Source organism: Vulpes lagopus, chromosome 6 (assembly GCF_018345385.1).
Source record: "Vulpes lagopus strain Blue_001 chromosome 6, ASM1834538v1, whole genome shotgun sequence".
Lineage (NCBI taxonomy): Eukaryota > Metazoa > Chordata > Mammalia > Carnivora > Canidae > Vulpes > Vulpes lagopus.
Genome location: NC_054829.1, coordinates 93,895,953 through 93,922,098, shown reverse-complemented (window position 1 = coordinate 93,922,098; position 26,146 = coordinate 93,895,953). Strand labels below are relative to the sequence as shown.

Sequence of the window (26,146 nt, the reverse complement as noted above, 5' to 3'; positions counted from 1 at the left end):
GAAGTGGAATGTAATATACCTTTTTGCTGTCTTTCATGTTCATCCAAAACTTTCAAAGAAAACCAGCATCCAGACAAATGTATTACCTTTCAAGTTAGAAAAAAGATAGAGATGCCCTCAGATATCAATACTGTTATGTCCTTAACATACTAGCCTGTGCAATTAGGCAAGACAAATAACTGAAAAAATATAAAAATTGTTTTAAAAAGTGGAAAATGATCTTTTTTGACCAATAATGTGATTTTGTATATCTGAAAAAAGTGCATTTTTATTTTTTTAAGATTTTATTTACTTATTTGGCAGAGAGAGAGCAAAAGCAGAGGGAGCAGCAGGCCAAGGGAGAGGCAGAAGCAGACTACCCATGGAGCAGGGATCCCAATGGGCTCAATTCCAATCCCAGGACCCTGGGATCATGACCCGAGTCAAAGGCAGATGCTTAACTGACTGAGCCACTCAGATGCCCCTGGGAAAAACACATTTTTAAATTTTAAAAATTGAAAAAAAAGTCAAGAGAATATAGAAAAGTGTCTGAAAAAAAGATTCATATGACCCATCAACTTTTCTTTTATAGGTAGCCAGTCAGAGTATAATGGAATAAAAGATATCATTTACAATAACAATGTAAAAGAAAATATGTATGTATAAAGTTAACAAGAAATTTGGAGAATTTTAGAAAGAAAAACATTAAATGCTACTCAGAGTAAGAAAAATGCAAGGAAGATAAGTGGAAAACTTATCTTGTTCTTGGGTAGAAAGACAATATTTTTTAAATATTTGCTGTTTATAGGGGCACCTGAGTGGCTCAGTGGTTGAGCGTTGCCTTCGGTTCAGGTTGTGATCATGGGGTTCTGGGATCAAGTTCTACATCGGGCTCCTTGCAGGGAGTCTGCTTCTCCCTCTGCCTATGTCTCTGCCTCTCTCCTTGTGTCTTTCATGAATAAATAAATAAAATCTTAAAATATATATATTTACTGTTTATAAATGAATCCGCAAGTCACCAACATTGTATGAAAAGTAATTTGTGAAAATAGCTAGAAGATTTCTGAAATAAACGTATAATGAGGGAACTCCAGATCTTTATAAATATATTGTAAAACTAAAGAAGTGAAGAGTTTGATCTGAGCAGAGAATAAGACATACAGATTAATGGATTAAAATAGGGACCAGGAAATACTCAGTTAAATACTCAGTTAACTTACAATGTATTAAGATGGTTTTTCAGTCCATAAGGTTTAAGGCAGTTGGAAATTAAATGAATGGATGAGTGAATGAATGAACTAATGAAGAAATACATAAAGCTTGGATTTTATCCCATTTGTTAGAATAAAATAAATTCTTGATGTTAGGGTTTAATGTCATCATCATTAGTATCACAACCACCATCATCATCATCACTAACATTAGTAGAAAATTTTGGAGATTTGTAAATTGATTGGTTGGTTGCTTTCAGTGGGCAAAGTCTTTTTAATTAAGACAAAATTAAGAAGTCTTATAAGAAAGCATTCTCAAATTTGAATATCCAAAGCAAGTAAACCACAAAACCAAGGGACAAATACACACAGGAACATATCTGTGGACATACATTAATCCAAGGACTGATTTATGTATTACTAGTTCTTAAAGTATATTTAAGAAAAAGATCAGCAACTGAATGGAAAACTGAGCAGAGGTTGAACATGAAGACACAGGAAAAGAAATGCAATTGGTAAATAAGCATCTAAGATGTCAAGATCAAAACAGCAAAGAGTGTTGGTAAAGGAATGGGATAGGGACTAGCTCATTCTTTGTTGAGGAGATTATAAATTGGTACAAACTTTTTGAAGGCCAATTTGGAAATACCTACCAATATTTAAATGCATACACCCTTTCACTCAGTAATTACAAACTTAGGATCTTAAAAGAAGATTCCAAATGAGCACAAAGACTAAACTGCAAGGTTGTTCATTGCACCTTTATTGCAGAGACATATTGAGGACTGTTGTCCCTACATGGATTATTGTGATGCTTTTTACAATAATGAGGTTTCTCCATATGTGAGGCTGTAGAAAAATCTCTCACATAAAATTCTAAGTGAAAACAAGAGTACAGAACACTGCATGCAATATGTCCTCATTATGTAAAGGATGCACATATATTTTTGTAGGCATTGGGATGTTTTGGAGAAATATATAATAGGCAGTTGACAGCTCAAAATATGGGTTGATAGATTTCTTTCATAATAAGTTTAGTTTTTTGCCCAGTCCTGTGAATGTGTTATTTTCATAATAAATAATGAAACCTGAAAAAAAAAAAGGCCAAACCATTTTATTGCATCTCTTTGCCTGTTATCATAAATCTCCAATCTGAAAAAGTGTTGGTGGGAAATTTGTGGGCTTCTTATATTAGAGCTCTCTGCTTTCCCATGAGTTCAGAAGCATTATACATGGAATTTAAACTGAAGTACTTGGTTTTGGAGATTTTTTTTTCCCCTGAGGTTGGATTCACTTGCAACTTTGGTTCTCAACTCTTCACTTAGTAGTCTGACTATAGTCTTATTGGGGATTTAGTGGTTCTTAACAGCAAGAAAGGTTAAATGCATCAAGTCTTGAAATATATTACAAATCAGAGAAATTTCTTGACATTTAAAAAATCAAATTGGTTCTCAGATGAAGCAGGAGAAAGAGAAGTCACTGCAAATGAGGTCTTTTTTCATAGATACTCTGCCTTAGAATAATAATATTTGGAAGCATGTTCAGCGGCAGTCAGATACATTGAAAAAATCAACTACTTTCTCTAAAATCCTCCTCAAAGGTAACTTCACAACGAAGAACTGCAAAACAATAAAACCAGAAAAAAGAACAGAATTTCTCCTTCACCTCACAAAATTCTTCCTTTTAAATTATGAAGGTGTTAAGTAGTTCTGAAATACCGAGCAAACAATGCTTTGTACTCACTGAGCCAAGCTACACCACTGTTGACAAAATGTAGTGATAAAAGATCATATATTACTGTTAATGTTTGCCTTCTATCATTTATACCCCATTTGCATTTCTTGCAAATATGTAGTAGAAGAAACAGAAAAGGGGAAAGCAGTATATATTCAATGGTTTTGAAAATGTCAATAGCCAAAAGCTCTTGATTTGGTAATATAGTAATAAGTATCGATGTTCTTTCAGAATTCCACAGAAATCTTGATCTGCTCAAAATTGTATGGTTGCATTTTTAAGGAAAACTCAGGCATGGCTGCTTGCTTTCTATTTACTTGAAGTCTTTTCAACCCCTGTTTCCATGGTACCTAAGATTTAGCACTGAAAGGCAAATATTTCTCCTCTACCAAAAAAAAAAATGCAAACGGAGAGTTTACAAAACCTAGGTCAGTTTGAAATTTTAATAATCCCAGAGATTTTTTCCCTTCTCTTCTTTAATTATTCTCACATTAGCAAAATATTATCTGTAGGACCAACTCAACCACAATAAAAAGTTCCAATATTTGTACTGAATGCTTTACATGTATTATGTAATATAGTTATCATGACAGTCTTATGAGATAATCTCTGGAGTTTTCCTTTTGTAAATGAAAGTGCTGAGGCTCAGCAAAGTAAAGAAACTAATGTGCCCCAAATCACATAACTAGAAGGTGGCAGAGCAAGGGTATGAACCCATCGCTTTCTGATTCCAAACCTTTGCCCTTGTCCCTGTACCGGGTAGCATCTCCCTAAATTCTGCCGTAACTACTGAACACATTACAGCTTGTCTAAAAGAGATATATGGATACATGTTTCCCTTTTCTTGAGAAAAGAAAATCTGGTTCAGAATGTCAGCTAAATATTTATCTTTCATGCTTTCACCTGCCTTCCTGTGTCAGATTTTCTGTATCTGAGCCCTTTCTCATTCTGGAATACCTTGAACTAGTGCTTAGGATTTGATTCTTTTTCTTCTTGAAGCTCTTTAATATTTTGCTGATTAACAAATGAGTGAGCCTTAACATGAAAAAAAAAAAGACTCATTAAGAGAAGCTATAATGGGGCACAAATTTAAGTGAATTTGCCTTTACTCCAAAAGGAGCTTTTGCAATATGGTGTCTTCACTTAGGTCCCCGTTTGTTCCAAGAGTGGCACAATTGAATTTTTCTTCCTCCTCTTGTATGCCTATTTCAGATACCTCTTCTCTCCATCCTATCACCAAAAATAGAAACGTCAGCTTCATCCATTACTCCAACAGCCAAAGTGATTATCAGCTACTGCCAGTTCTCAGAATTCTCTTGTAAAACATCCTTCTGTTCTTAATTCTTACTGTTATCCCCTTGATATATATAGGCCTCCTTTATCATATGCCTCTTAGATGATTTAGGTAGCCTCCAACACCTTCTTGGTTTCAGCCTTTTTCCCCCAACAAACCATTCTCCAGATAGTTGTGGGCCTAAAGCAGAGATCCAAGTAATTATATCATGCCATTTCTTAACATACATAATGGTTTTCCTGTGTCCATGGAATAAAGATCAACTTCATTGATCATATACTCAAAAACTTCAGTATAGTCAGTTCCCAATCAAACTTGCTAACCTTCTAATAGTTTCTTTTCTACCATATGTCCTAGACATTGGGCAAATTTAGTTTTTCCTCTTGAACTGTGTTGAGTGAAGCACCATTGTCTTGTAAGTGCTATTGGGGAAACAAAAACAAAAGAAACAAAAAACTTTGTGGTCAAATACATTAGGAAACACTATAATAATTATATACTCCTTTTGGAGACAGTATAAAGTATATTTTCCTTTAAAAGACCCAGGAAAGCTCTGCATTGGAAAACTTTTTTAACCTCATCGTATTTGGCAACTGAACTCCTTTTCACAGAACTTCTATTAAAATATCATGAGACATTAATGTCATACCAGGATGTGATTTAGGAGAGGCTGCTCATACATTTTCAAAGGGAAACTAGATGGGATTTATTTAAGTTGTATTAAAATGAATGTGAACATTCTTTTCTTTACATTTTGATGTCTTGGAATCATAGAAACTTTAAGTTGTGAGATTTTGGCAGTCATTTACACTCTGCATTACTGGCATGCTATTCATTAAATTGAGTTTAATCAGCTTTCCATTATCTTGATGTACTGGTCCTATTTAGGTCAAATGGAAATTTAGAAAACAAGTCTGCTTACTTCCTGGGTTTACTAATGTTAGATACTTGAGAGGGACGGTTATGTCTCCTTTCTCAAGTTACCTCTCCTCTTCCATCTAACATTATAAGCTCAAGAGTAAGTTCCCGAAAATCAAGGATTATGTCTTTTTAAAAGTCTTTTATTTATTCATGAGAGACACACAGAGAAAGGCAGAGACATAGGGAGATGGAGAAGCAGGCTCCCCATGGGAGCCTGATGCGGGGATTCAATCCCAGGACTCTGGGATCACACCCTGAGCCAAAGGGAGATCCTCAACCACTGAGCCACCCAGGTGCCCCTATATCTGTCTTTTTCACTATTCTAGTTCCATTCTAGTTCCTTTACCCCATACTTTGCCTTTCCTACTTTTGTCAAAATCCTACTCATGCTTAAAGAAGCATCTCAAATGCAATATTGTGGATGAATCCTTCTATAAAAACTCAAGTGAAAAAAAAAAACAACTCAAGTGATATGTAACATGTCTACATTTCTCTTATTTGTACTTCCATTTTTATTATACTCATAAGTGTGAATTGTTTATGTATATTAAGTTAAACCATTAGAGATTTTTTTTAAAGATTTTATTTATTTATTCATGAGAGACACAGAAAGAGAGGCAGAGACACGGGGAGAGGGAGAAGCAAGCTCCAAGCAGGGAGCCTGACGTGGGACTCGATCCTGGGACTCCAGGATCATGCCCTGGGCCAAAGGCAGACGCTGAACTGCTGAGCCACCCAGAGATCCCACCGTTAGAGATTCATTCAACCATTTTCAAGGTAAAAAATGGCAGTTTCTTAAAATGCCATGTTATTTATGGAATTATATTCATATATAAAATAGATAATATATATTTGATATACACATATACATAATATATGCATATAAAATATATATGTGATAATATATATGTACATAGTATACATATGTAACTATATGTATGTGTGTATTCATATTTGTCTCTTCAACTACATTGGAATGATATCATATGGCCTCTGTTTTGGGAAGTTCTGTCTTTTCTGAATTTTACAACACAAGGCTTTAAGCACAGGAGATACTAAAAATGTTTTGTGGGATTATAGCTATTCATCCTACTAAATTTGAGTAACTTAAATTTAGTGAAACATACTGATGATGTTTTTATTTAGGATATTTCATGAATAGGTGGTTTGAGGAGTAGATAAGACAGCATAATCTTCTATAAAAGTTATTTTACGTATTAAGTACATACATACCAATCATTCTCTATGTAAAATAGTTACTTCAGACTCTATTCTCATTAACAGAGTGAACATTTTCAAAAGGAATTTATATGAACTTTGTTTAAATGAGCACTGGGTGTTATTCTGTATGTTGGCAAATTGAACACCAATAAAAAATAAATTTATTATTTAAAAAAATAAATAAATGTTAGGAAATTATGCATAAAATTTGGAAGCTCTATTTGAACTTCACTCCATAATTATTCTATTAAGTCAGTAGGACTACTGCTTCTACAAGGATAGAGCCCTATATCTGTAGTATATTTGTCTGTCAATGAAGATAAATGATGCTGGGATATAAACCAATTATTTATTTGATTTCTTTCCCAGAGGTACTTATTTCAATACCAGAAACTCAGAACTTTTTTTTTTTCAGTGTAAGGCTGGCCCCAAAATAAAAATAGAAAAATTGGTAAGGATCCGTGTAGGATATGAAGGCTTTTCCACTGAGTCAGTGTGATACCTTGGCAAGAGATAACAGAATATCAATCATCCTGAAATACATACTTTTTCTTATTCTTCATTTGTTAGTGTTCACAATTGATTGGTCCCTATTCCACATTGACTTTAAGTCTTTAAACACCTGAGTTAACACGGCCAACATAATCTCAGCTGCAGTGACAAATACATGCTTGGGTCAGAGTTCCAGAATGTAGATTTTAGTTGTTACTTTCACTCCAGTCTAGCATGAAGATGAATCTCAGCTGCCTGAGTGATTCGGGCTCTCTCACTGTGTAGAAACCTGGTTTTTGTTTCCCTTCTTTCCTTAGCTTACAAACAGAAGTGAATACTGGAAAAATGTTAGGCTACCTATTTGGGTTGCTTTTGTTTCTAATCTATTGTTTTTGAGAAGTTTTTGATGTCATTTTTTCATTTTTTGACTATTCCAATATTTGCATCAGTACTGTAGACACTGCACGTACTTCACATACCCTGGCTATGCCATATTTGTGGACTATGTCATTTTGATAGCATGTATTTATTGAACAGATATGGCCCAGAAAATGATTGCAAAATAGAGGCAAGAAAACATCACCCCTTCAGTTCAGTTTTAGTGAGCTGTCATTTCATTAGAGGAAAACAGAAATTTTCAAAAATTATATTCAGCGAGAGTTTTTAATGTAACGAGCACAAAGGAATTGTCTTCTGTCGATTAACACTTACTTCAAATGCATTAATCCTTTGTCTTCCCACAGCGAAGATGAAATCATTAATACAATTTATAAATATTAATGCAATATATAGATATAGATATGCATATGTGTGAGTGTGTTTGTGTATGCGTGTATTTTCCCCAGTTTAGAAAGAACTAAATCAAATACTACCCATCCCCAAGCCCACACAGAGGCTACAATAAGAAACAGGAGTCCAAGGACCATTCTTCATCTCGATTACTTGCTACCCAAACAGGGCATTGCAGGAGTGAAACCAGTGATTGTGTTGCTATAGCAATTTTGCCAGGTGCCCAGCAACCATGCATATGCTGTGGCCTAGAGTTTTAATATGCCCACTTCAAAGTGAGAATAGCACAAGTGTTAAAAGCCAAAGTATATTTTTAATCTAACCTTTGGCTATAATTTGTGAGGAGTTTAAGGAGAGTCTCTTACTCTTTATCTTCAGAGGAAGGAACATACACCAGAGTTCTGGATTGCTACATGAAATGAATTAAGCACCTTGTTTAAGGAAGTTTAAGAAACAATTTTAGCTTAAAAGAGAGGATTAGCTTATAAAAAGCATGGCTTTCTCTCAAAATTAAAATATGCTTTTTTTTTGGTGTTGGTACCTATTGTGCTAATATGAGTAAGCCTGGCTGATAATTATGAGATAATGCCCCAAGTTGTTTGCCCTTCTTTTTTTTTTTTCTTTTTAAAGATTGATTGATTGATTGATTGATTGATGATAGACAGAGAGAGAGAGAGAGAGAGAGGCAGAGACACAGGAGGAGGGAGAAGCAGGGAGCCCGACGCAGGACTCAATCCCGGGACTCTAGGATCGTGCCCTGGGCCAAATGCAGGCGCTAAACCTCTGAGCCACCCAGGGACCCCCTGTTTGCACTTCTTATTCTGGGATGCCGCACATTGTAATCTGTTCTAGCAGTGTCTCTGTATTACTAAATATCACTGTCCAATATTCTCTCAATAATTGGCTCAAAATTCTGATGCTGTTTTTTATCTCTCCTCATCCAGCACTTTTTTTATATCTTCAAATTCACAGCAGAATTTTTTTTTTTTTTTTTTTGGTTAAAAAAATGCCACAATCCATGAAGGAGCTAATGCTACAACATAAAGGGAGGGGTGGCATTCCTCACCATGAGCCTTTTGGTCTTCTCTCCTAAATATCATCAATCCATCAATCTAGAGTCATCCCTTAGCTAGGCATTCTCAGGGCCACCTTGGGATGCCTGTTGAAATAACCACCCTTTCCAGTTCCTCTGCAAAGCAGTATTTGGAGATAACAAAATCAGCATGTATAACATGAAAGCCACAATTAGCAAAATACCAGGGTCTGGCAAACAAGCAAGCACAGCATGTAGGAAGCATAATATCTAGTAATGAAAAACAATTCAGGTTAGGGAAGTCTTGGACTCATTCCTAATTTCATCAAGGGTTTAACCAGATCTTTAAAAATCTGTTTTGGGAGAAATCTCCAAGAATATGAAGGCAAGAGTCACACGGAATGATTAGGATGCTAGCTGTCAACCTTGGCTGCATTTGACAATCTCCAGGGGGGAATTTTTGGAAACACCTATGTCCTGGCCTCCACCCCAGAGAGGATTTAATTGGGAGCAGGGCATAGCTTATTCTTTTTCTGTCTGTTCACTAATTTTCAGCTCTGTAGCAATGCTAATGTACAACCAGGTTGAAGTGGGGCAAGAGCAGACAGTGCTGTGAAAGCACAGCATAGAGTGGGTACAGAAACACATGTTCTATTCAAAAACCATGCCCTAGATACTTTTCTTGGTGCTGTAAATAGAGATACAACTGAGACCTAATGCACTTAAAGAGATCACAGTCTGAAAGGGGCAAAAGAGGCGAGGGAAAAGAGAGAGAATAGAGTCCGCTTTACCATTTGCTCGTGTTCTCCTCTCATCTTGAGAATAAATTCACAAAACCCCTTGATAGTTCCGTAGTATAGAGTTACACGGTAGAGAGCCCCTGCTTTCTGCAATTTCCTTTCGCCTGTCTCTGCCTATTAAACTTCTCAGACTGAGGGATAGCAGCCTCCTGAGGGAAGAGGGGGGGAACTCTAGAGCTTGAGTGAATTAAAATTTAGCTACAAAAACCCAGGGGAATGTTCTGTACAAGGCAATTCCAGGAAGGGCAGGGAATGAATGACATGCCTCTTTTTATAGCTACAGCCTTGATGATCCTAGACAACGATGCCCTCTGTATGAAATGACGTTAGTGACTAAAAGGCTACCTACCTCCCCACACCCATTCCATGGGGCATTTGTGAAACCAGAACAACACTGCATGGCAGATAGCCTTTCCTCACCTTTTTTCTCTGTCAGATTCTTGAGTCCATTCCTTGAAGATAGACAGTAAATGCCCTTAGTCACTGTATTAGTTTCCTAGGGCTGCCACAATAAATTACTGCATGCTCTGGGGCTTAAAACAACAGAAATTTATTCTCTTACAGTTTTGGGGCTGGATGTCTGAAATGCAGCAGAGCAGCACCCTCCTCCCCAGGCACTCTAGAGGAAGGTCTGTTCCTTGTCTCTTCCAGCTTCCAGCGGCTTCCCAGCATTCCTGGGCTTGTGGCTGCATCACTCTAATCTCTGCCTCTTTCCTCACATCACCTTCATTCAATGTCTGTCTTCTTTGTGTGTCTCTTACAAGAACACTTGTCACTGAATTGGGGCCCACCTGGCGTAATTCAGGATCTCAAGATCTTTGACTTTATTAATCTACAAAGACTTTTAGCCAAGAAAGGTAGCATTTTCTTTTGCTAGGGATTCAGATGTGGGCATATGTTTTGGGGAGCTACAGTTCAAAAGCACAACAAACTTTAATAGACATCTCATGAAGAATTGCAGTGAGCATATGTCATCACAGACATGCAAATGGACATCGCATGTCATCAGAGAAATGCAAATGGAAATGACTATGAGATACCACTCTCATCGATTAGAAGGGCCAAAACCCAGAACAGTGACAACATCAGATGTTGACAAGGATTTGGAGCAACAGGAACTCTCATTTTTTGTTGGTCGGAATGCAAAATAATATAGCTGCTTGGAAGACAATTTGGCATTTTTTAACCAAAACTAAACATACTCTTACCACATGGCACAGCCATCACACTCCTTGATATTTACCCAGGATGGTTGAAAACATACACCCACACAAAAACACAGATGTTTACACAGTTCTGTTCATAATTTCCAAAATTTGGAAACAGCCAAGATGTCCTTCAGTGGGTGAATGGATAAGTAAACTGTAACAATTTCAGACAATGCAATATTATTTAGTATTTTAAAGAAATTATCTATCATGTCATAAAAAGATATGGAGGAGGCTTAAAGGCATTTTAATAAGTGAAAGAAGCCAATCTGAAAGGCTGTCTACTGTATGATTCTGACTATATGACATTCTGCAAAAGGCAAAACTATGGAGTGGTTAAAAAATCGGTGGTTGCCAAGAGGTAGGGGAGGAGAGCAATGAATAGATAGAGCACAGGGAATTTTTAGGTTAGTGAAACTACTCTGCATGAGGCTATAAAGGTGGATATGTCCTTTCATTTGTCCAAATCTGTAGAATGTACAATATTGAGAGTGAACCTGAATGTAAACTATGGATTTGGGGGTGATAATAATGTGTCAGTGGAGGCTCATCAGTTATAAAAAAAAGTGTACCACTCTGGTGGAGGATGTTAACAATAAAGGAGGCTCTCCTTGTGTGGATTTCCCCTAAAGGGGAAATCTGTATCTTCCTCTCACTTTTGTTGGGAACCTAAAAGTGCTCTAAAAATAGTTGATTAAATACCATGCAGAAAAAAAGTGTCCTGGTGATGGAGACAGTGAGTAGGAGCCAACAGTCACGGAATTTACCTGGCTATTTTCCCTCATTTGGCCAGTATTTCTGAGTTAACTATAAATGTAACCGGCAATGAAAGCACTCCCTAGTTGTTCTTTACCAGCTTCCTGCAGCCTCCCCCAATCTGTTGTATTGTACTGAGGGCCAGATACAGGAAAAGCCCTGCACAGCTAAGCTTCTGCTTATCGCTCATTTTCTTCATTCCCATAGCATCCTTCCAACTCCTACACTCCAACAGTCACCCTGTCTCGTGGAGACCTGAAAATTCTCATAGCCACGTTTCTCAAAAAAATTTTTCCTGGTACTATTGCCAAAACCAAACGAAAATAATCAGTATAATCAAGAGTTTCACTTTATTTCCTCTGTGCACACTCTTTTGTGTGCAGCCGTGCACGTGTGCGCGTGCACATACACACACACACACACACACACACACACACACACACACTTTTGCTTGGCCTAGCAACACAATGGGAATGTAAACACGTTGTTAATGCAGTCGCTCTCAGTTGGCTTCCCAGATGGCTTAAGTTCAATAGATTTTTCCCCCTGATTTCCTCGGCTTCTCCTAGCAAGTGCTAAACAGCCATTATGCCTTTTCCTGCACATTGAGATTCATCTGCAGCTACTAAACTGCCTCCAAAGTGCTTCAATTTTGCATGAGTGCTAAGCTGGGGACTGGGAGACATTACCCAGTACTGAAGGCCCAGATCATTAGAAAGAGCATGTAAATCCTCTGAACCAGAAATAAAAAGTGCAGAGATTTCCTTTGTAAAGTCCCAACTGCAGCTTTATGTAAAACATGAACCTTTAGTGAGGCTTTATGTGGTCCCTTTTTCCTTCTAAATTTTATTTTTGTTTTTTGGTTTTTTTTTGGGGGGGGTTGTTTTGTTTTTTTGTACTTTGGCATATGTTTTCTTTTTTTAAAAGCAAAAAGAATTGTCTCATAGTCAGGAACATGTGAAATAATAGCCATAAGCTATCATTATGTCTCTTCTTAGGACACCAAATCCCTCTTCGCTTTTAATAGGAAAGGTACTTCAAAGTATTGCTAAAAGATCACCCACATAATAGATAATAAAAACAAATTTGAAACCTGCTGAGTAGCAAGAAGCTTTGAGAAGGGATGGGTTGACACTTATATGTGCAGGGGAAATAAATCTATATTATTTAAGTAAGTATAGATTAGGATGTCTACAGATGTTGGATTATGGAGTGAGGATGGGGTGGTATCTAAAGGGGATTGTGAAAATTATTAATGAGAAAGAAGCAATTGTATTCTTCTCATTTTTCAATAGATGCTTCCCTGTACATTGTTACCAAAAAGTCTTGTTTGTATTTTTCAAGGTGGATATATTTTTATCTGTACTTGATCTTATTTCCATCTCTGCTGTCCTCCCAGTCTGCCTGCCAGACCATCTTGCCGTAAATTGAAAGCGTGCCTGTGGTCAGCTGGCGCAGCTCCTTCAAGGGGGCGGCGCGGTAGGGCTGGCATTCTGAGCATCCTGCGGTTCTGCACGCTGTGGGGCTGGGCCCGCGCCCCAAGCCCGTGGAGATATGACAAAAAGCACTCATGATGAAAAGGTTGACTCCCTATCCTCATTTGGTATTTCCTTTGCAGTGGAATTTTTTGAACAGTTAGGATAACATTTCTTTTTTGGTCTGTAGTGTGTCCATTTAATAAGAATAAACCAGGCTCCTTTTACATGATTGCTCTATAGTTATTTCTCTTCTCCCATATATTTATGTGATAGGTCAGGCTATCTTCTTTTTAGGATTCTGAGAGTAAAAATGTACACTTATGATCAGATACAGCAGTTCATTATTTATCTCTAAACACGTTATCAAGGACTTTTATTAACCACTGATTTATTCAACACTGAATATGCAAGTGGGATCTGACAGAAATGTGACTAAATGGGCTTATAATGGAGTATGAAGCAAATGCATTCCAACCTGTAGGTAAAAAGAAAACACTAAATGAATGATATGCATATAAACATGCACAGTGAATTTAGGTGCATAATGTATACTCTATATAAGATCTGCATTTTCTCTTGAAACCCAGTTTTGTTTGTCAGCATGTTGTATGTATCTTCATACTGGGTTGTACTACCTGTTAGTTTCCTTTTATAAAAACATGGCTAATGATGAAGATGTCATCATCTTTATTAGTGTTAGTATCATCACAAAATATTATTTACTGTGATTCCACACCTCCTGATGCTACACTGTACATATTAAATAGCTAGCTTTCCTATTCTCCCATGGAGATTGTTTACCCAGTAGGGTATGGACCCTTTGAAGGAAACACAGTTGTAAAAGAAGAAAAGGAGAAGGAAACTCCGCCTGGAGATAAGAGAAGATACATGACTGAAGCTCTTTGTTCGGCTGGCAGTATTATATAGTTACATAAATATCTCTTTCGGTGAATTGGAGCTCGTGGTAGGAAACAATCATTTTTCCTTATTTCTCTTTCTTTGTGATGCTACTACAGAATGGACCTGAATATATTACAAGTCACACATAATACTCAGAATCAGGTTCCACTCCTCTGTTATTCAAGTTTAAGTTTTTCTAGCTCTTATGAAAACACCAAAATAAAGATTGCTTGTAAAGAAATGATGGTGGTAATTAAACATTATAGCATTTCACATCAATTTGTTTCTTCAACATTTATGTCGGAAGTGATATTTTGAAAAAGACTACAAGCATACCATTTGTAAATAATATTTTTGTTATATAATAAGCAAATAGCTCTGTTTTATAGCATTTTGAGCATAATATTAAAATCACACATTCAGATATTTTAAAACTCTCAGAATTAATGGAAATTTTCTGTGTAGTTAACAAAATGTTGCCAAATAAAAAATGTTTTTAATAATTTGAAGCCAAGCACTGAATCACAGTAAAAAAACAAAACAAAAACAAAAATAAAAATTCTCAAAACATCGTGGGATTAAACAGTATTCTTGTCCTCTATTTATCTAATAGTCATTTAGAAAAACCCACTGTGTGCCAGGCATATTATTAATAGTCTCTATCATTTAAGTCTGCATTATCCCAAGCCACAGTAACAGGCCCCACCAAATATAGAATAGCCCAAAATGGTACACCTGTTTACATGCCAGTTCCAGGAAGGTGTCCTTGGGTGTAGGGCAGCTCCGTTTCCGTCGATCAGATATGGACCCCGACTCCTTTCATCTAGTGGTCTGTCGTCCTTTCTGGCCTCCATCCTCTTCTGCATCCAGCCAGCAGAGAGGGAAAGACAGCAAGGAGGAGACCTACAAGCTTCTTCACCATCTTGGCCAAGAAGAGGTACAAGGACCTTCCAATACCATTGTATTGACCAGAATTGCTTTTCTGGCCACTTCTAAGACAAAGGAAGCTAGAAAATGTGGTTGGATTGCCTTCCCAGGAAGATGTAAGGAGCTGGCAGTCCTTGCCACTAAGTCTGTCTCTAAAAGTACTTTCTCTCCAAGATTTATTTTAACTTCATAACAGTGATGTACACTGGGAAAGGACTATTTTTACTGATTTAAAGTTTAAGAAAATGAGAAATTTCATGCCCCACCCAAAGTTACTCATCACAATAGCCAAGCCAGGACCCAAAATCAAGTTTTCTTCCTTTTGGTTTAGTAATCTAATTTATCTACATTTAGCTCCCTCTGTCAGTGAAGACTTTCATACCACAGAAAGAATTATTTAAATTCCATTTGCCTTGATAATTCTTAATATTTCAGTGACAGTGTGATTTCCTAAAAATGCAATATCTTGTTCTTTTGTATTGGAGTAGCTTTCTCAGTTATGATGTATAATATTCTTATTCAGTTCCCTTGTCCTTTCTGGGCAGAGGGGAGTGCTACAAGTCCTGGCATTCTCCTGGTTCAGCAGGACCAGGTGATTCCTTCTAGCCAATGAGCTATGAGTGAACGTTACATTGCCCCCCCCCACACCCCACCCCGGCCCCCAGCCAAAGCTTTTAAGAGCAGGTGTGTGTTCTCTGTGCTCTTTTCTCCTGGCTAGTAGCCATGGTTGAGGGGATATAGATCCAACATAGATGCCGGCTGAATCACTAAGAAATTTCCTGAAGGACAGCTGTCCTGGAGACTGTTGTGATGGAAGAATTGACTATTTTATAAAGCCTCTGAAATGAGGGGAGTCATTTAGTAAAAGTATAGTATAAACTATTCTAGCTTTTGAAATCTTGTTAGTTAGCTCATAGTAAGGGTTTACTCTGCAAAGAGCTTTACATGTATCATTTAATCCTTGAGAGAACCCAATGAATTAGGAATTTTAAATTCCCATTTTCTTGTTGAGGAAAATGGCATTTAGTCAGGTAAAGGAACTTTCCCAAGGTCATACATCTAGTCACTGGGAGAACCAGAATTTGAACCAGATCTTTCCCTAAAGATTATACTCTCCATTAAGTTAATAGCCAAGAATCTATTAAAAATGGGGTTTTTATAGTCAAATCTGGATCAATATTGTCCTCTGAAATTATACCTATAGCCTTAGACTTATCAAAAATTAAATATTTGTAACGTAGAATCAACAGAAGAGAAAAGAGACATACTCTGTATAAAAGAAGGTTGTCATCTAGACCTGACTTTCCCAACTCTGCTGAAAAGTTCCAAAACTAGCCATGTCTTTCTCATTTGGGTGTGTGCCTAATATAATTTCCAAACACAGTGCTCCTCCCCTCTCCTGAATCTCTATTAGTACCTCCATTGGTAATTTTGTGAATAGAATATTGTTGTGGTCTCACAAACCAACAATATAGAAAAGTTCTTATCTTTATTTTATAACTTGGGAAACCAAGGTTTGGTGAATTTGGGACTTTCCAAAAGTCAGTAAATATAAGACAAGAATTTATTTTCTTATCTAAGTAAATTGCTAGGTTGTTGTGTATTGGGTGGATATTTGTCTAATCACCCAGTTGTAACAATTGTTCTGGATGAGTTGATTTTTTTTTTAAATGAGCCTTTATAGTTTGGTTTAAAATTTTCCTTGAGAGAATGAAATATATTGCTTTTAAAACAAACAAGTAGCTGTCCCCAGTATACTGCATATGAACTGTTAATAAGTGGCAGTCTCTCCAGAGATGATTGATCTTAATATTTGTTTCTAAAACATATGAGATAAGTACAAAATGAAAGCCCAACAGCATGAGTAGTTATACTCTTAGATATATGTTCTGGTTTCCACCATCACACAGTGTTTTCAGAGATTCACCAAGAATATTGCTCTCAAGCTCTTAAGATTCATGACTAGATGTAAGATCACAGATCTGAGAACAGTTTTTGTAATAATTAAAATTAAAACTATTAAAATTCCATTAGAAGTAAATCAGATTAGTCTTGTTTACTAGTTGAGACATATTAGTTTTCCTAAAGCATAGGTCATTGAAAAAATGTAATTTTACCAATTTACCATTCTTCCAGGTTTCCCACTCCACAGAACAAACTTTTCCAGCTGCCATTCAAGGCTCTCCGTGAGTCTCTCTTGTATCTAATTCCATGGTCGTATTTCTTTACTCCATTCATGTAGACTATTCTCCCCTGTAGTGCTCCATGCTTTTTCATCTCTGCCCTTTGGCTTTGTGCTATTCTATCCTCCTGAAGTGTCTTTGATTCCTCTCTAAGTCTTTAAACCCAAACCATGCTTCAGCATCAAACTCAAAAATTCCATTTCCCCAGGTTTACCATGATCTCTCCATCTGAAGCTGTTTCACGATAGCTTTCTTCATGGGGTTTTCAGAATTTTCCAACAGTAGATACTTGTATTCAGGTAGCCAACAGATGGAAGATGCTAAACAAAACCATATTGAAAGACTTGATGAGATGGGGCTCTGTCTTTATGTTGACTGTAGTGTTATATGGTTCAATAAATTTGGGGGAAATCATGGCAGTCCAAATTAAACATACTTTTTAATGGCAGAACTTCTGACCAGTGTCTTCAATATGCTGATTAGCATTCTGTGTTTCTAAGAGGAAGATATATTAAACAGAAATCACCAATTATTTGACCAAAGAACACCTTTTTAAAAAATATTTTTATTTATTCACTTGACAGAGAGAGAGCATGAAGTGTGAGCAGGGTGGGAGGAGCAGAAGGTGAGGGAGAGCAGGGAGCCTATGATCCCAGGACCACAGGATCAGGACTTGAGTGGAAAGCGGACGCTTAAATGACTTAACCATCCAGGAGCCCCAAGAACACTTTGTTGAGACACAGTTTAAGGAATATCAGTATAAGGAAAGGAACGAGATCATTGGGTTCAGTTAAATAATGGATCTCAATTCTGATTTTGCCCATCATTGGCTACAGGAAAATTGTTTAAATCATGACCTCCACTCTTTACCTACAGTACAGGTATAATAATACCCAATTCCAAAGATTTTTATGCAAATGACCTGAGACATGTGGTGGATACTCTTTTTTTTTTAATTTTTATTTATTTATGACAGTCATAGAGAGAGAGAGAGAGAGAGAGAGAGAGAGAGGCAGAGACATAGGCAGAGGGAGAAGCAGGCTCCATGCACCGGGAGCCTGATGTGGGATTCGATCCTGGATCTCCAGGATGGCACCCTGGGCCAAAGGCAGGCGCCAAACCGCTGCGCCACCCAGGGATCCCCATGTGGTGGATACTCAATAAATTCTAGTTACTTGTACCCCTGAGTTACAATTCAATTTACTTATATCTGGAATTTTTAACACTAGTTAATATTATAGCTATATAGGTATAAACCATTCATTCAGTTAACATACATTAACTGGACATTTAAATATGTGTGCCAGTCACTGTCCTGACACAGGCACAATGCATGTGACAGAGTCACTTTACTCAGTACGCTTCTATTTGTTTTCAGTATTAGACAGTAAACTTCTAAAGAAAGGATCCTCTGGGGCAGCCCAGGTGGCTCAGCGGTTTAGCGCCACCTTCAGCCCAGGGTGTGATCCAGGAGTCCCGGGATCCAGTCCCACGTCAGGCTCCTTGCATGGAGCCTGGTTCTCCCTCTGCCTGTGTCTCTGCCTCTCTCTCTCTCTGTGCCTGTCATGAATAAATAAATAAAATCTTAAAAAAAGAAAGAAAGAAAGAAAAGAAAGAAAGAAAGAAAGAAAGAAAGAAAGAAAGAAAGAAAGAAAGAAAGAAAGGATCCTCTGGCTGCCTTGGAAATGGCAGCACATAAAATAAGTGCTCAAGAACTGTCTCCACAATGCATCGTGAAGGACAGAGGCTTTATGTGCCTTCTTTACCACTGTGCCCCCGGCACACAGAACAGTGCATGGCACATGGCAGAGTCTCTGTAAATACCTATTAAATGAGTGACTAGTAATAATAAGGGTAAATAATAAGGTCTGTAATTCACCAGTTCATGGTTAGATCTATCTTCAGGAATACAGTATTCTCCGCAACCCTTATGGACAGGATCTTTTTTAAAATGTTGTTAAAATTATTTCTACTGAAGTTATCAATGTATTACATGAAATAAAAACAGGAAATAATGTGTGTAGTTATGATTTAGATAATTGTTAATAATTATACTTTAAAGAAAGATGTTGGAATGTATATTCAAATATTTATGTAATGAGCTTGATGTTTTTTTGTTTTTTGAAAAATATTTAGATGAGTAATGTATTTGCTATGTCAATGGGATATGCTTTGTGCCCTTCCAAAATAAATTTCCATCATATTTTACAAGATCACTTTTTTATATTCCAGGGAACATTGACACACACAGCAGAAGTTAAATACAGAGAGAGTTTAGCTCCCATTTTGGTCTCACAAAGACTTCTTGGAACAGACATTCAACAGGTTTTTTAATCACTAAACTTAAGAATGGGAAATAATGATGGGGCACAACTGGTAGAATTAATCTGTTTTTTAAGACTTTATTTATTTATTCATGAGAGACACACAGAGAGAGAGAGAGGCAGAGACACAGGCAGAGGGAGAAGCAGGCTCCATGTAGGGAGCCCGGTATGGGACTCAGTCCCAGGGCCCCAGGATCACACCCTGGGCCAAAGGCAAGCGCTAAACCACTGAGCCACCCAAGGATCCCCCTGTAGAATTAATCTATTGACTCATTACCACTCTGTATGTAAGAAAGAGCATTTTGCAGACTCTCCATTCCAATTGTCATTAATATTTGCAGCTCTAAGTTTGGTGGTGGTTGGAAAGTCAAATCAAAAGTAGGAGGACTGGTTCTCCTGTAATAGCTTCTAAAACCTGACACTTCTGCAAAGGATAGGAAAACAGTATTAGTGTTGTCAGAGTATCAATTATAACTATTGTAATATCATCTTGCAATTAACATTTCAAGTTTTAAGGAGGAAAAACTGCCTTTATCTGTGGTTGTCATATAGCTTTCTAAAAAGCACTAGGAGTATTCCCACTCCAGATACACAATCCAACAAATATTTTCTTCTCAGTTCTAGACAAAACAAAAACATAATAAAACACAGATCCTCACTGGGCACAGAATGCCAAACAGAACCCAAGTCACTAGAAATTATCATGTAAAAAAGGAAGTCAAGTCAATGGCCTAGGTATGAAATACTTCCAGGCAACAACTGGAATGGACTGAATGAACCATTCAGTCCCAGCCATGTTATTATTTGACTTTTAGGTAAATTCATCTTGACTACAAAGATAATAAATGTAACTTTAACAAAATTATACTTATAATATAATTTAATATACCAGTAAGTTGCAATTTTCAATTAAAAAAAGTAATTTTAGATGGCCTGTTTATATATTAAATATTATATTAAAAATCTAAGAAAAACATTTCAGAGAAAACTTGATGAATTATGTGTTTGCATGTCTTCTTTTCCTGATATAGCTTAAAGATTGTCAGATGACTTCATGTAACATAAAACCATATCTTGATTATACAGTTCTGCCTTTCAGGTTACTATATTGATTATTTTGTGAGCAGCTGAAATAATTGTCAGGGTTTTTTTGGGGGGTATGACATCCTTTTAAATTATGCTGATATTTTGTGTAATTTAATTTATATTAAGACATCTAGAACTGATATGTACAATATTTGAGATCATATTAGTGAAAACTAATAAGATTAAGCTATCGAATAAAGCATGAAAAAGAGACCACGCTAATTCAATAAAGTGTTACAATATATCCCAGATCATCCTTACCTGAAGCTCCATACACTTCCCACCAACCTCTGTCTTGTGAATGCACTATAATGAGATTTGGTAGTGACCTCTGCAGCTCTTTTCCCAAGGGAGAGTGTTGGGAGAGTGTTGGAGAGAACCAAATTGGTAGGTCTACACAACATGATGTCTCAAACCTTCCCATTGTCATATGAAAGATAAAGTAATAAAGAAGAATGAGAAATACAACTCAGGCATACATAACACCCATGTCTAATTTGAAGTCACGATGCTTTTTGGTGAAACATACATGGGGTATCAGAAGGTGAGAATTTGATGACCACATTTCAAAAAATCTTTCGAGATGATGCATGATTTTGGAATATCACTTAATAAATGAGATAAATGAAGAGCACAATGTTGGAAATGAGATTTTGTCCATCTTTACGTTTCTGGAACTTGACATAATTTTTGACATTAGTGAACTCTTAATGTTTGTTGGCAGTACTATAGATTATTTTTCTGGGGAGATATAGATATTATTTTAAATAATTACTCAATAGTATTCATCATGTATTTGTGATCATTTTATCATAATTTCTAGAAAAAACTGTGGTGCCTGAACACTATTATAAAATTAAAATTTTGCTAAAGATAAGGAAAACATTTTACCAGATTTTATTGCTATACGCATGTATAGTCTTAACAAAGATCCAATCAGAGGGTTGCATTTGCATCTGGATTTCTAAAATCATCTGAAAGTCCCTATTAGCAAATGCATATTCATATTCATTATAAGACTTCTTGATATAGCATGCTAATTACTTGCCTGCACTCTGGCTCCCAAACCACAATGAATCCTATTATAAAAGCAGATCACTGCAAACTTCAAACAGCATGCATCCTTGAGATGCTGCTATTAAAGGAAGAATGATGATGGAAAATCTTTGATCTTATCAGACGTGATGGAAAATACACATTTGTATTTGAGCAAATCTGTAGAACGAAGCGTTTCTCCCCACCCTTGAGTAACCTGAAACCAATTTCAAGTTCCCAAATGTTCTTCAAAGCAGCCCAGCCCTCCTTGGAAGCAATGCTGATGGCATTACAAATTTCAGGGCAGCTTGCTTTTTCCATCTCAGGACTTCAAGCAGATTTAAAATTTTACTTTCAAAGAGAAATAATATTACCTACTTTTAGCCAAACCACTAGCCTCTGGTTTGATGAGCAGAATGTCATAGGTAATGAACTTACCTGCAGTAATGAAAAGATGGTACATAACAAAGTTCCTCATAGCTTGAATAATGCAGCTGATTGTAGGGCATTCTGAGCTGTAAGTGTTTAGAGACTTGCTGCTTTAGTTCTTTCCTGTTCTAGTGTTGTTGACCAGAAGTTGGAATGTAAACTTTAGGCATGTGGCAGGACAACTGTACACAACTAATTCATTCCTCTCCTCCTGAATGGGCCATCTATGAAGCTGAAGACAAAAATCAGTGTGTGTTTGACTCCTGCACCCCCAGAGAGCCTGAGCCACACAATTCAGAACATTCATACTATGAATAATCCCTGTAGCAGGAGGGTCGGTCTGTGGCTTCTTCAAAAGCCTCAGATTTGTGGTCAGTAGAAACATCCGTGAGCCTATTTGGCCTGAAGGATCCAGTGGCCCTAGTGTAGTTACCCTAGCATTTAATTAGGTTTCCTGTAATTGCTTTAAGTAAAAAGTTGGGGGAGGAGAGGATGAGGAATAAAACCTGAAGTTATCATCTTGGGACACAAAAATATTTGTGTGTGGTTTTAATATCCTGAGCCCGTTTGTTGCTGCCCTGCATTTTGGAAAAAGCCATTATAGTTTGGAGGAAATACACACTGCAGGTTTATCAGCCCTTTGGTGACTGTAAATTTACTGTAACAACTTTTAAAGGAAGGGTTTTGTTTCTAGTTACTAAATTTCTGCATGAAGACAGAAGTTATAAACAAGTAAAACAGACAAAAGTATTAAATGCCAGAAGGTGGAATAAAAAAAAAAAAAAAAGGTGGGAAGCGAGGGGGAAAGCTGTGCTCCATCTTTCCATGAACTTCTAGATATCAGAAAATGGGAATAGTCACAGTATGATGGGAAAATGAGAGGACTTGAGTAGGGATTAGAAAAGTAGAAAGTAAGTAATGGTTTTTTGTTAATAAGTTGGGATTTCTGCTATGGGGATTGTTTTGTTATTTGGACACTGATTAAAATATTAATCTTTTCATAGAGGGGTGAGGGATTTAGCTCTGCCAGTTACTTGAAAATTCTTTTTAAATGGTCACTGTATAAGCATAGATGGCTTGCTAATTTTCAAAACTTTAAAATCACTTTAAATACATTTAATAAACTTTTTGCCATAGAGTGCCCCATTAGCATCTTGCCCTGCCTTGGGCTTATAAAATTTACTTCCCTGGGCTTCTTTTCAGATCAGGGAGCTTTGAGAGGAATCTAAGGGCTTAGGTGTTTCTGTGTCTCAAGTCCTTTTCAGTTCATGATAGAAAATATTGCTTATTTCCCCAGTGGGAAAGTGTCTACCTCTATTGAGTATTTATTAATTTCCCTGAGGACTTTTACCCATTTGAGCATGTTCTCAGTTTCATTTTTTTTAGATTTTATTTTTTATTTATTCATGAGAGACACATAGAGAGAGAGGCAGAGACATAGCCAGAGAGAGAAGCAGGCTCCATGCAGGATGTGAGACTCGATCCCGGGATTCCAGGATCATGCCTTGGGCCGAAGGCAGATGCTCAACCAGTGAGCCAGCCAGGTGTTCCATGTTCTCAGTTTTAGAGTAAGTTCTGGAATACTCTTTTTTAGAGTCTTTAGATGATACCTTCATGTCATCTATACCAAGAAGTCATGGTCAAACAGTTTAAGAGATCATACCTTCTAGGAACTAAGTTCTATATCATATATATGGTTATATATATAATATATATCATTAATGATTATTAATATTATTATTATAATATCATAATTATAATATATATAATTATATATATAATTCTCGTCTGATTATGTCATTTACTTGCTTTAAACACTTTAATGATAGCCATGACTTTCAGGAAGAAATCCCAAATTCTAAACATGGTATGCAACAGATTCTCAAACTATAGCATGCATCTAAACTCTGAGTGTTTTAAACCACAAATCACTGGGCCCAACCCTCAAAATTTCTTACTCAATTTGAGTCTGAAGTGGGAGCAAAGAATTTTCATTTCCAGCAAGTTCCTATTCAATGCTGATGAAACTGCTCCAGGGCCACACTTTGAAAACCACTGGTCTACAAGACTGTGTATTGACTGATCTTTTTCGTCTCCAGCTTCATCTCATGCCACTATCTCTGTGTTTGGTGCTCAACTGTCTTCTGGGTTCCAATCTCCTCATTCTCTTTCCTGCTTCTTCCCGTATGTTCTGCCCCTCTCCTATATAATTTAACCAACTTAACTCATGTTGGATCCTCCACACTAAGTTGGATCCCTTGTTATTCCCTCTCCTTTTCTCTATACTTCTCCTTAGCAGCATTGAACTCAATTGTAATTAAATAATAATGGTATAATCTGCAGTTAATATGTACCCTCTTCACAATATCAGTTCATTGAGGGTAATGACTATTCTACTCATCAGAGATTCACTAGTCCCTAGGGTAATATCTTTTCCATAACTAATATTGAATAAATATTTGTTCAATGAATGAATGAATAAATACATGAATAAAAAGTACAAAGCATTATATTTCATCTTTCTTACTGTGCCTATTGTATTTATCCCTAACTGTGCCCCTGTTAGTTCTCTCAATAAGCATCACCTTTTGAAAGAGTGTGCAGGAAAATTGGCAGTTGCCCACATACGTTGTTCAGATGATCCTTCTTGTTCAGTGCAAAGAGGCACATTGCAGAACGACTCTCGCTTGAAATAAATGAAATACACTTTGATATATCAAGATAAATACTCCTGAAATGATAATCCCAGATTCTTAATTCAATTTTTGTTATTTAGGATTACATAATGCTGTAAAATAAAATCCAATTATTTGAGCATTTTAGCTGGAAGCCACTTTAACAGGATTTTAGTTACATTACAATTAAAGAGAAACATTTGGGCTTTCAAAATATTATGCATGAAAACTTTAAAGTCATACAGTCTTTGAGTAGAATAGCAGGGATTTGTTAATTGAGACTAGGATTTTTTTTGAAGAAAATAGTATGCCTTAATAACTAAAATACAACTATTAAAATAACTTAGTTTTAAATAATCACCACATATTCATAAAGTACTAGGTCATATTATAATAAAATCTGATATGTTATATATATTTATGATTTATACACTTATGATTATAGTTTTAGGTCATTCTCATTTCTTATGAAGAATTAGGAAGACTCAGTTATTGTAAAACTATGTAAAGTGTTGTAAAACTGTATATAGCTTTATGGTACCAGATGATACTATAATAAAATGTGATATACATTTATATACATAAACCAATATATATTTATAATTTATATTCTTATAATTATAGTTTTGGGTTATTCTCTGTCATTTAATGTGAAAAGTTAGGAAGATTTAACCATTGTAAGGTTATGTACAACACACAGATGTCTTACCCATGACCTGTTTAATTGGCAAGGTACAGTCCTTAGCAGATGTGAAATTTATGTTCGGGTTTTAATATACCCAGGAAGATAACTTAGTGGATATTTGTCTGAATATTTGTCAGACTATTTGGCAAAAAGTGTAATTTTGTGCAGTGATCTACTCTACTTTTATCTTCTGATGAAAGCAGAAGATTTGAAATAGCAAATAAGGAAATGAAAAAGTTGGGAGACAAATAACTGGAATGAGAAGAAAATCACAAGTGGATGAAGACAATATTTGGAATGTTGATCTATGGCATCAAGAAGGATCACTAGGGGGAAGTATATGGTTTGATGTTTTATATTTTGTTAGGACTTCTCCTGACTTAAACCTCTCTTTCCCTTGGTAGGTCTCATTGTCCGGGAAGTAAGCATTGAGATTTCACGCCAGCAAGTGGAAGAACTCTTTGGGCCCGAAGATTACTGGTGCCAGTGTGTGGCCTGGAGTTCGGCGGGCACGACAAAGAGCAGGAAGGCCTATGTGCGCATCGCATGTGAGTCATTGTGCTTGGACACCACGGGATGCACATTCCACCAGTGCATCTTGGAATGTGAGAAAATTGAGACCATCACTGCTCTAGATTCAAAGAACCCTGGTCACAACTCCCAGATTTATGCATTTGAGCTACACTTTCCCCTTCACCAGAACATCATTTTGTATTTCAAGGTGTTGACAGTTTCCCTCTAAGGATGTGAAAGAATTAGTGATTCTTTCAAAAGATCCTGAGTTTTCTTTTTTTAATCTGGGAAGAATTAGGCTACAGGAACCCTGACTCTATTCCTTTATGAGCTTATTCTGCCAATGTGTTAGAACAGTGTTGGTTAGTTTTACTGTTGGATATAGAAATTGCCCATACAAAGCTTCCTTATTTATTTTTGGCACCAGTCAAGTGCATCAAAATACACCACTATTTTCCATCATTGTGTTCATT

General features: G+C 36.6%; 1 protein-coding gene across 2 annotated transcripts in view; it reads left to right on the top strand.

The window, feature by feature from the left end:
• Window positions 1-26,146, top strand: part of UNC5C (unc-5 netrin receptor C) — a 352,959-nt gene that overhangs the window by 206,176 nt on the left and 120,637 nt on the right. For both annotated transcript variants that reach the window (XM_041759298.1, XM_041759296.1), the window contains exon 3: window positions 25,565-25,708. In XM_041759298.1, the coding sequence (XP_041615232.1) occupies window positions 25,565-25,708 (144 nt within the window). The remainder of the gene's footprint in view (window positions 1-25,564; window positions 25,709-26,146) is intronic.